The sequence below is a fragment of the Nematolebias whitei genome, chromosome 14 (genome assembly GCF_014905685.2).
Source record: "Nematolebias whitei isolate Nwh7 chromosome 14, NemWhi1, whole genome shotgun sequence".
Taxonomy (NCBI): Eukaryota; Metazoa; Chordata; class Actinopteri; order Cyprinodontiformes; family Rivulidae; genus Nematolebias; species Nematolebias whitei.
In genome coordinates this window covers 2,893,933-2,905,967 of record NC_056511.1, presented here as the reverse complement: position 1 = coordinate 2,905,967, position 12,035 = coordinate 2,893,933, and the positions used below count along the sequence as shown (strand labels likewise).

Here is a 12,035-nt window from a genome sequence, read left to right as displayed (position 1 = left end):
TAAGTCTAGATTGACATAAAAGCATTAAAATAATAATTTCTATATCAGCATTGAACCTAACAGTAGTTTAAAATCCCTTAGAGATGAGCTTAAACTGTGACGACTGGTTCTGCTCAAGTCCAAACACTGTCCATGTTGTTTGACTTGAAACAATTAGCTGTCATTTAATCCGGCTCAATTATAAATAACTCGCAGAAGAGCCGAGGCTGAGGTTGGAGGGAGATGAATTCATCTGTGGAGGCTTCAGGTGGTCCACCTGCTGCAGGCTCTTTACCTGGCTGCACAGGACTGACACTTTGAGAGAATAAAGCTGATTGAAAGAAAAAGAGAGGAATAGTGGGGAGAAAGAGTAAAGGTGCACAATAAAAAATAAAACGTGCGCTAATGATGACGGTATCATTAAAGCAGCTGGATTTTAGTCAGAAGTTAATTTGTGAATGTGTAGAAAGGTTTCTTTTGTGGTAGAGAACCACTGTCCATGTTAGACAAACCTGCTATATCTCGTATTTTAACAGTATGAAACCAGTTTTCTGGTATTGTGCAAAAAAAGTTATTTCCTCCTATTAAAGCTTTCAGGTTTACAAACAGAGAACAGAAGGAAACTAAGGCTTCGTTCACACTGCAGGGCAAGCTGTCCCAAATCTGATTCATTTATTTTATTTTTACGACAGTCTGGCCCGGCGCTAGTCTTTTTAACAAGTAGCACTACATCAGAACCATATGTGGTCAAAGCCAATGTGAATGGTCATGTAAAAGATGAAATGCTACATCAGTATCCAGTTATCGTTAATATCAGTAACAGTGTTGTGCAGTTTAAATCTTGGAACGTCACACATCTAGCGTCAGAGAGTTGAACAACATAATAATCTGAACGGACCATTTGAAGGCAGCTTGACGGCAGTGAACATCCTTTTTGTAGACGGCAGCTTAGGATGCAGTTAAACAGGTTGTATTTTTTCAGCAGACGGAGGAATTAAAAGAAGCTGAAGCAGAGTTGTCTGTCAGACGATCGTTTTAGTCCTGTGCGCGTCTCTTTTCATGAATTTGATGATCCGTCTCTGCAGTGGACTGGACTGTGTGGATGAGCGTTGTTGCTTTGGTCCATATGGCGTCTTATTAAGACTTTTCTCCAATCAAGATGGCATTAAAAGGCAGATTCATTTCACCAAGATGCTGAGCATCGAAGTTCAGACTGAAGCAGATGATTGGTGGGATTAGCTGATTTCTCCTGATGAAATGAGATGAACGGATTACAAACCTTGAGCGTGCAGGTCTTCAGTTGTGCTTCTTGGTGACGTCGGCAGCTCTGGGACTGTATGACAGCGGCCAGGCGGTGAAAGAAGGCAATCTTAAGCTCCAGATTTCACTTTCTCCATTTATTGACTCATCAGAATGTGGTTGGCGTCTGAGCAGAAAGATTTAAAGGCTCCATTTGGGGCAGGATTGATCTGTCAAAGGCAGCTCTGATGAAATATTGAGGAAAACGTGCGTTAATGGGTTGGGTTAGATTGATTGTGCCTTTTTAAGGGTGGCGTTGAAGCTCCCCTATTATCGTTGTTTTTCTTCTGTTTGTGTCATAATGTTTGATTTATTAGTGCTATAGTTAAAAAAATCAAATAACCAATTCCATCTGTGTGTGGAACGCACATGGCAGTCAAGTGCTGTACCTTTTATTAGCAGTGCTTCGTGATTTTTGTCAAAACGAGCCTGTTCGGAGCTCTGCACCTCCAACAGCTGGAACATCAGTCAACGTTTAAATGTTGCAGAAAGTTACAGTTCTTCTAGTTTATATAGATCAAAATGTAGATGTCTGTGTGTTTGTTCACCCAGTGTGTATTCTGGTTTTCTCTCAAATCCCACAGTGTGTGTGAAATGGTCACGCCCAAACTCTCAGTGACTTCCACCGACTCTTCTCTTCAACGCTGGAACTCGTCCTGTGTAAAACACTGTAAACCTGCTGCCAGGGAGTGACAGACACAAGTGTGCTGTTACCATGGCAACCCTAAAGAGCCACTGGCAGCAGCAACTTTCTGAATTCATTCTGAATTTCTCCAGTGGAGTTCTGCTCTGTTGGGTTTCATTATATTTGCTGGTTTTTTTAAATTATTATTTTAATTTAGTTTTTTGCAAACGTACCGCTCACGTGGAGACCGTTCCCTCCGTGTTGTGGTCTTCTTCATGCCGAGTCATCACTCACACAATTGTTTTCCTCTTTGTGGTTTCGTTTTGCACATCGTTCAGAAATTAACCGCTTCAACAAACTTCCAGCTGCTAACCATTCGGATATCAAAACTTTTTGGTTTCATTAAAATAAATGGGGATTTGTAATTGTGACTGTTTTTGCTGTTTTAACAGTTTTAGGTTTTTGTTATTGTTCACTTTCAGCGCTGTGTTCACTGTATTTTCACAGATATTATACTTTTATCTACTGATTAGATCATTAGAGGAGTCAACTGCACAAGGCTTTTTATGAAGTTTGGTAAAACATGATAATTTTAGAAGCGCTGGTTTTTGTCCGAATCGATATGGTAATATTGATTTAATTATTTTAACAATGCTCTCAGTTGGATTCTTCTCTTCAGGCAGACATCCTGTCTAATAACTGGAGTAAGATATCAAAACGTCACAATTTTTTTACTGGTATGAGTGTGTGCTGATGTAGAGGTCTACAGGAGAACAAGCATGTTAGAAGACAAACGTTAGAAATCATCTGTTCTTTGAACTGATCTGATGATTTCTGCTTCCTCTTCTCGTTTCAGAGCACCTTAAGGCGGCGCTGGAGGAGTACATGGTGCAGTTGCCGAAGGTTCGCATCTTAAGGACCAAGAAGAGGGAGGGTCTGATCAGGACCCGGCTGCTCGGGGCCTCCATGGCTAAAGGCGAGGTCATCACCTTCCTGGACTCTCACTGCGAGGCCAACATCAACTGGCTGCCTCCTCTGCTGGGTGAGGAAGACTTCCTGAACCTTTATTTGAAATGAGTTTACTACATACAGCTGGGCAAAGGCACGGAAACAAACCTCAGGTTTTAGAGTTCAGGGGGTTCTGACCACCACCGGCGGTAGCAACGTTTGAAGCTTTTGTGTTTAAAACAAGAAATGATTTGTCTCAGAGCATTTTCACCAACAAGACCTTCCTTTAAACATTTGAAACCTATTGTTTAAGTTCTAAGTTAAACTTTATTTTACAAAGCTTAAATATATAACTTTAGTTAACATGATCATTTTAAGTTATTGACTTTATAAGTTAATATGAAATGACTGAATGAAACCCTAATCTTAACTTTAGTTCTTAAACCTTATTGTACGTTTTGTGAAGAAAGACAGCAGCGGCTTCTTCAAGAAATCTTCATCTTTAATTCGTATTGGGTTTTTTTTTTTTCTGTTTTTCCAGGCAAAAATAATTCTAAAATCTTAATGTCTTATTTTTTGTACTACTTTACAATAAGGCTCCCCTTATAGATGCTAAATAATTTATAGATAGGTTATTTATTCCTTTATAAACATTTTATAAATCGTTAATAATTGTTTATTATGCATTAATTAAGGGTGAAAGGGAAACAAAACTGACCAGTTTCTTACCAAATAGTGAGCCAAATGTGCCACCTATATATTTCATGTAGAGTTGTTATATTAAACATTTCAGACTAAGTCAATACCTTGTATACACAATAAATATTTGTAAACCTATTTTTTAGGATATAATATTAGTTGTAGATACTTATGATGCAGTGATAAAAAACATTACATGGTAAAGAAACATGTACGTTTGTTTTGTCGCAGTGTTTGTAAAGTATCACAAACTGATTTTAAAAACATCATTTTGGTGACGATTTGTGACTAAACCTGTGGCGATAGAGACACAGCGAGAGCGGGAGTGAGTCATGACGTTTGAGAGATTTAGCGTGTTTGGATTTTATAGTTGGGGTGTAATTTTTCATTCAACCTTTATTTAGACAGATAAGTCACATTGAGCCTCAAAGACTCATTTACAAGTGAGACCTGTTTGGACAGACAATAAAAGTGGTAAACTGGACACATGTAGGAATTGGAGGCGAAAAAATTCCTATCAGACTTTTTTTTTCCTGCCTGAGAAGAAAAAACTCTGATATTAAAAAACACCTCGCACAAACAAGCACATAGTGATGTTGACATTCTGCAGAGGGGGGAGGCGAGAGCGGTGAGCATGATCGTAGATGCTCTCGAGGGCACTGTAGTGTGGTCAGTGTTTAGTTAATGTAGTGTGGTCAGTGTTTAGTTAATGTAGTGTGGTCAGTGTTTAGTTGTTTCAGTGTGAGTCGAAACAATGAGGCGACTTTTGAACGTGAAGCTGCAGCTTCTGTTTGACGTGATGGGTGGAGCCGTGAACCCAGAAGTGGACGGAACTGTAGAGTCAGAACCTTCTGCCAGAAGAGGCAGAGAAAAAAATATATAAACTGGAGTTTGTGACAGAGTGAGGACTTTGATGAGGAAGTGGAAGATTAAATATTTGTTTTAGAAGAGGAAAGAGGGGAAGAGCTCACTGCCTGTGAATACATATTCCTGCCTGTTAATACATATTCCTGCCTGTGAATACATATTCCTGCCTGTTAATACATACTCGTGCCTGTGAATACACACTCCTGCCTTTTAATACATATTCCTGTCTGTGAACACATATTCCTGCCTGTTAATACATATTCCTGCCTGTTAATACATACTCGTGCCTGTGAATACACACTCCTGCCTTTTAATACATATTCCTGCCTGTGAACACATATTCCTGCCTGTTAATACATACTCGTGCCTGTGAATACATATTCCTGCCTGTGAACACATATTCCTGCCTGTTAATACATATTCCTGCCTGTTAATACATATTCCGGCCTGTTTATACATATTCCTGCCGGTTAACACATATTCCTGCCTGTGAATACATATTCCTGCCTGTGAATACATATTCCTGCCTGTTAATACATATTCCTGCCTGTGAACACATATTCCTGCCGGTTAATACATATTCCTGCCTGTGAATACATATTCCTGCCTGTTAATACATATTCCTGCCTGTGAATACATATTCCTGCCTGTTAATACATATTCCTGCCTGTGAGCACATATTCCTGCCGGTTAATACATATTCCTGCCTGTTAATACATATTCCTGCCTGTGAATACATATTCCTGCCTGTTAATACATATTCCTGCCTGTGAATACATATTCCTGCCTGTGAATACATATTCCTGCCTGTGAATACATATTCCTGCCTGTGAATACATATTCCTGCCTGTGAATACATACTCCTGCCTGTGTCTGGTCCCTGGCATGACTTCTTCAGCCTTCACTACCCATCAGCTGTATGTTCGGGTGTTTCCTTGAGTTGTTTGTGTACATTTTTTTAACACTCGCATGACCCGGATGCAAACAAACGTATGACCATTGTATTCTACAACTGTGATTATCCCTTAAGAGCTCTTGGGACTATAACGGTGGATGTTGGACTTTAATGTTTGACCATTTTGTGTCACTTTAGCTGTTTCTAACAAACATGTGGTAGGTAGCAGCCGGTCACAGATTTTCCTTATGTTTTAATTCAAGGTCACATTAGTGTGAGAAAATATTTTAGCTACTAATTTTAGTCATAACCTGAACATCAAGTAGCTCTTTTTCCTGCCTCGCTGTTTAATTCTTTGACACGTCTGATAACCAACAGATTTAAATTCCCATTTTATAAACTCCCTTCTTGGATTTCTGTACATGTGAAAGTCTGGTGTTTGTTAGCCCAGCAGCTTCCAGGCGTCTGTGAAGCCGAGCGGAGAGCAGATATTTCTCTGCCCTGAATCTCAGTCTGCCGTCGTTAACCCTCTGCCAACATGTCTGCCTGCTTCTTTCTCCTCTCAGACCGGATCGCCCAGAACAGGAAGACCATCGTGTGTCCAATGATCGACGTTATTGACCATGACAACTTTGGCTACGAGACGCAGGCGGGGGACGCCATGCGAGGGGCGTTCGACTGGGAAATGTACTACAAACGCATCCCGATCCCCGCGGAGCTGCAGAAGGATGACCCCAGTGAACCGTTCGAGTGAGTGCAGTTCTTTCTGACTCGTCTATTTGGCACAGGCGTTTTATCCTGATTCTCTGATTGTGTCACAAGTGCCTACATCTGCGGGGCCAGTGGGAGTTGAAACCTTTCATCTGAATGTTGAACAGGACCTTGTAATCTCGTTTATTCACTTTGGGTCTTTTGTCAGTGCACACATTGCCACACATGATCACCTGCACGTGGCACAGCCACTAACACTCAATTTAATGAATTAATTCAACAATGATGAATGAAACCTTTACAGAAGAGTGTTGTCTGAGAGTCTGAGCCTTTTTAGATTAAATTAAATGCTTCTATAATTCAAACAAAAAAGTTTAAAATGAAGAAACTTTTACCGTAATTTCTAGTCTATAAGCTGCTACTTTTTCACATGGATTTGAACGCTGCGGCTAATTTATGTTTTGTTTTTTGACGGGCTAACGAGCTTCCTGCCACCAAAAACATTTAGCTTGGTGCTCACAGAGCTGCACAATACACATCTCTCTTGGGGCGGTGGGTCCTCCTGACTCAAGGAGACTACCTGTATAAATAAAGGTTAAAAATAAATCTGTCCAATGAAATTACCGAACAGGTCACAGTGGACCAATGAAACGGGGAGGGGAGGAAAAAATTTGGGGGAGGGATCCCTCCTCCTCCTCGTGAGAGGCAACTCCCCTGCATGGGCAGAACATGTGAGGGGGGACTGTGAGGGGGGACTCCCCTGCATGGGCAGAACATTTGAGGGGGACTCCCCTGCATGGGCAGAGCATGTGAGGGGGACTCCCCTGCATGGGCAGAGCATGTGAAGGGGACTCCCCTACATGGGCAGAGCATGTGAGGGGGGACTGCCCTGCATGGGTAGAACATGTGAGGGGGGACTCCCCTACATGGGCAGAGCAGTGAGGGGGGACTCCCCTGCATGGGCAGATCATGTGAGGGGGGACTCCCCTGCATGGGCAGAGCATGTGAGGGGGGACTGCCCTGCATGGGCAGATCATGTGAGGGGGGACTGCCCTGCATGGGCAGATCATGTGAGGGGGGACTGCCCTGCATGGGCAGATCATGTGAGGGGGACTCCCCTGCATGGGCAGAGCATGTGAGGGGGGACTGCCCTGCATGGGCAGAACATGTGAGGGGGGACTGCCCTGCATGCGCATAGCAACTTTTGCTCAGTGGATCCCAAGCTTGCAGCAGGAGGAATATAAAGATGGGGATCACTGACGTCCTGTTAAGCTACTGTATTTTTTTAACCAGTCATGTTGCCGGCACTGTTCAGAAAAAATATTTACTGTATGTATCTGTGTATGTTACCAGTACGTATTTAATTAAATGGGTTTTTTTTTTAATTCAGTCTAAATATCTCATGTTACAACATGTATTTATATATGTACAAATTTTTGTTAATTTATTTATATTTTTATCTAGTGTGCATGCTCTATAGTCCTTGTATTACGGTACTTTTGATGGCTGTTAATACAGAACCTGCACAGCACCCTTTCACTATTCTCCCATTGTTCTTTACTTGCATCACAATTTAAATTCACAGCTCCTCCCATAACTTGTGGAAAAACCCGTACAAAAATAAATCCAAACATCGACCAGCTATGACGTTTTGCAGCAGTAAATAGTTGACATAGATGAAATTTGTTGAAGCATTCCCCATAGAAACCAACAGGATTTCTGTGTAATGAGTGGTCCTGTTTGAATCTCTACCAAGAGACAACACAGCAGGTCCATTACTCAAAGGTTAAATGAGTCACACAACATTGGACTTTATGGGAATAAACATGGGTTTTTTTTTTTTTTAGATCTTTAATGGTTTATACACAATCCCAGTTGCAATTTTATGATTTCTTTTAGATTTTACCTCTGACTATTCAACTTTTCAGTGTTTGCAAACAATCTCCCGTCATCCTTTTATTCCCACATCAAGCCTAAAACCAAACTTCAGCAGTTCATGCTTCGCTCAGAGCAAACTACTTCCATCCTGTACACATGCAGTGCTAATTAAGATAACAAGTTTAAACAAAACAAGAAACTGTTTAAAAGCAGAGGAAGCATCGAACAGGGTTCCCAGTGATGCTGGAAAACAGGGAAAACCTGGAAAATGACTCACATTTTCCAAACTTAGAGACTCTGAACACAGATCTGCAGATTAAAAGATGATTATTCTGAGATTGTAGGTATTGATTCTAATATTCTAGTATCGATGAGTCCATGTTCTGCTTCTACAGTGTACATAGTCCTGGGAAGCCCCGCCCCCTGCAGTACACGTCACCGTGGGTTTCTTCCACCAGAGTCTCCACTCCGTCCCTGCAGCCGCCGTTTGGCCACAGATCTGTCATGAAGAGAGCGACACACTTTTTAGCAGACAGACTATTCCGTGCACGATGTGTGCACGATCTCCATCCAGGAGATTTTGTCCATTAAACTAGTTTAGTGTGTTTGAAGATGTCGCGAGGACGAGAACCCAGAGAATATGGACTGAAGGATAACAGAACTCAAACTCTTAAATAACAAAAGTGATTTATTTACAGTAAGAAAGAAAACTATGTACTGCGCAGGGATCAGGGAAACTCGGGGATGGAGGAGAGATGGTGGTTATCCTGTTCTTTGAATCTTACAGTAGAGAGAACCTGCAGGGACGTTGAGGAGAGGGCAGAGGATCTCCACCGAGGATGGTCCAGGCTTGCACGACGCAGTGGTGAAAGGATTAGGCAGGTTAGTGGCTGGATGGTGGAGGAGCAGCTGAAATCAAGTCCACAAGTGATCCACAGGAAGGAACCAGTATAGAGAGCTCAGGTTGGTAGGAGAGCGGCTCAGGGAATAGCCTCAGGATGCAAGTCTCTGAAAAGGCACAAAGAGAACAGAAAGTAAGTATTTATTTAAAATATCACTAGAAGCAGTGGTTAATTTGAGCCGGGTCCTGCCGGAACAAGATCAGGGAACTCTCTCATTTTGACCCGTTGTGTTCCGGCAACTCTTTGATCGGATCCGGCAGCTCCGCCCCAAAAAGTCCAAAGTCGTCGCTAATTTTTATTTTGATTATTTATTAAAAATACAACGAGAGGAGATGTTGCCTTTTAGCCTGGCGGACCCAGTTCTGTGGAGTGGATGTTCCAGCCGCAGCACACGCAGCGAACCAGCTGCTCGCACGCTCCAGATGGTCACATTTACGCACGGAGGTTCTGCGCGGAGTCCTTCTCTCCTCCTCCTCTCCAAAATATTGTCCCTACTCAGCGGTGCTGCGCACTGAAAAACACCCCCTCTCCTCCTCAGACCCCGAAACAGAAACGATCATTTATTCAACAGAATAAATAAATGCCCTGTGGACAGTGCACGTTATGCACAGCGTCTCCAGACAGCTCTACAGAGCGCACGCACAACATCAGCAGGTGCCTGAACTCCTGCTACATTTCAGACATAATAAATAAAAAAACGCTTACTGTAAAAAATAAATTAAAAATACAAAGAGAGAAATGTTTGATGTTATTCACATTTCAAAACAATGGCGCTAATTTGTTCAAACAACAGCGATCAAAATGTAAAAAGACAGTCCAATTTACTTTAATAAAAAATGGATGGATGGATGGATGGATTGTCCTTAGTTGGACAACAGAGAACTGAATCCTTCAGGTGCTTCCAATGGTGCCACGAGACTGGAGCAGGAGCGGAGAAGAGTTCAGCTCAGAACCATGAAGTGGGGGGTTAGGACACCTGACAGAATCGGTGCTGCTCTATTCACACACAACCTGCTGTTCTTCTCCAAAATAGTAATTTTATTGTGTTTACAAATGTAAGTAAATGTTAATGTATAACAACCCGTTAAAATACACCGAAATGCAGGAAATGGTATTTCTGTTATTCAAAATTTTCTGTGAGAGGACCCACGGGCCCCACTGCCCCCCGGCCTGCCCGCTGTTCCCGCACCAATCAGTTTACAAATTAAGCCCTGACTATAAGGCTGGAGGCGCAAATACCAGTTGGCAGGTAATGCTCCAGCAGGGAGGGGAGCTCTTCTGCAGACTCATACTCCTGGAGCCAATTAGTGGGATGACCTCCAGCTGCTGCTCACTGACACCACCCAGAAACTCAAGGGCCTGCAAAAAGCTGAAATCCCAACAGAAGATTCGTACAGAAGAATGTCCGAGTGCATTGATGCATTGACGAACACGCCCACAAACTTCTGACCAATCACACAGCACGGTGCAGACGGCTGTGAGAAAAAGTTCGGCCCGGGCCTTGTGCCGAGAAGTTGTGGTTTTCTCTTCAACCACCTGATCTCTAAGTTCTCTCTTCATTTTAGAAGAAAAAGCTCTTGAACTTGTCATTTCTCCATCACAAGACACTGTAGAAACATGAACATGTTCATGTGCGAAGACGAATCTGCCACTTTCAAACCACGTCACGTTTTTGAGTGTTTGAGGCCTAATCTTTACTTTTCAGAAGAAGCATTTCACAAACAGCAAACACTCATTGATCATGTGATGCCAAGCTCTTTTGTTCCAGGGTCCTTGAGTGACAACACTTGTGTGTTTGAACACCAGAGACACTTTAGAGTTACAGTTGGGTAAAATGAGACGAGAAGATAAGGCAGTAAAGAAGAAATAGCCTACGGAACAATCCCAATCAATCCTCATTTTGTGAATTAGGCTGCTCCTCTTGCTCAATGAAATGACCTTCATCAGTGCAAATTCAATTTGAGTCACAAAGATTTCATTTTCTTCCTGATTGACATTGCTGCGGTGGAGAATGAGGCACGGCGAGGCAGCCGACCATCTCTGAGCTGGATGAATGTTTCAACGCTTTCCTCTACAATTTTATCCATCTTCTCATCTGCCACTGACTATTTTGTCAATGCCAACACCTGACATTGTTCTTTTCTTCTGTCCGCTCTCTTCCTCGTCCCTCCTTTGGGTTTTCATTAAACCATGACTTCAGGCTTTGACTCTTCCGTCAAGGTCAGCAGGCTGGAATGGACGAAAGAAGCTCGAGCAGTCCTAACAGCCTAAATGTTTATGAAGCATTCGTTCCATTGTCATCCACGTTTTCCCCGTACGTTTTTCAACGTGGTTCTCGTCCCAAAGTTTTTAAGTCATTTCAACAAATCATGAATCAAAACGTTCGGCTCTTTCAGGATAATCCTGCTAAGACTCTTGGTATTGGTGCAACTTTAGCTTTTTGAAATATTTAGCTTTTTCTGCCACTTTTTGTCTCATAGAAAATGAATGGAGCTCATTTTCCATCCTTCAGATCTTTAGCTGTGTGTACAACCTTTTTCTGCTCCTTTCACATTTTGTTCTGCTTCAGCTTCTTTCAGCTTCCTGCTGCTAATTTAAACTGTTTTCAGCCTAATTCAGCAAAAATGTGTTCTCTCCACTTCTTGTAATTTCAGCTTCTTTCTGCCTTGACTGAATGCCTGCAGCTCTTTGCTAAATGTGCTGCTGTATTTGTAAAGAAAATAAACTAATACAAACTCATTTCTTATTTTAGTACTAAAACAAAAAACGCTTATGGTGTTTCATTTCTTCATCAAGATGAAGGTGAGGTCGTCTCTGGCTTACAGCATTAGGTCTTTAAAACGAATGTGCACATTTGGCACATGTTTCCTTCTGAATATTTTCTTGCTGCAAAGTTCAAACCCTGGAAAGTTGGACGTGGAGCTTCAAGACCTCGACGGTCCAGATGGTTTGTTTCAAACAGCCATCCGGGAGATCCTCTGTGGAAAGCATGAAAATAAAAATCCTTACAAAGGAACTGGATGAAGCAAACTGGAGCTACAAAGAGCCACATTAAACCAGTTAATGGACAGAAGTCATCACTGACGACTGTCACCAGTTTGATCTCCCGTTGAGGAGCAGGGAGAGAGAATTGGAAATAACGTCCATCTGTCCATCCAAGTTGTGAACATCCTCCATGTTGTGAGCATCATCCATGTTGTGATCATCATCCATGTTGTGATCATCATCCATG

The 12,035-nt window shown here is 42.1% G+C and overlaps 1 protein-coding gene across 1 annotated transcript in view; it reads left to right on the top strand.

Moving 5' to 3' along the window:
- Positions 1–12,035, top strand: part of LOC119420381 (polypeptide N-acetylgalactosaminyltransferase 10) — a 107,402-nt gene that overhangs the window by 74,478 nt on the left and 20,889 nt on the right. Inside the window, exons 5-6 of the mRNA XM_037687766.1 lie at positions 2,760–2,945; positions 5,879–6,062. Of these exons, the coding sequence (XP_037543694.1) occupies positions 2,760–2,945; positions 5,879–6,062 (370 nt within the window). The remainder of the gene's footprint in view (positions 1–2,759; positions 2,946–5,878; positions 6,063–12,035) is intronic.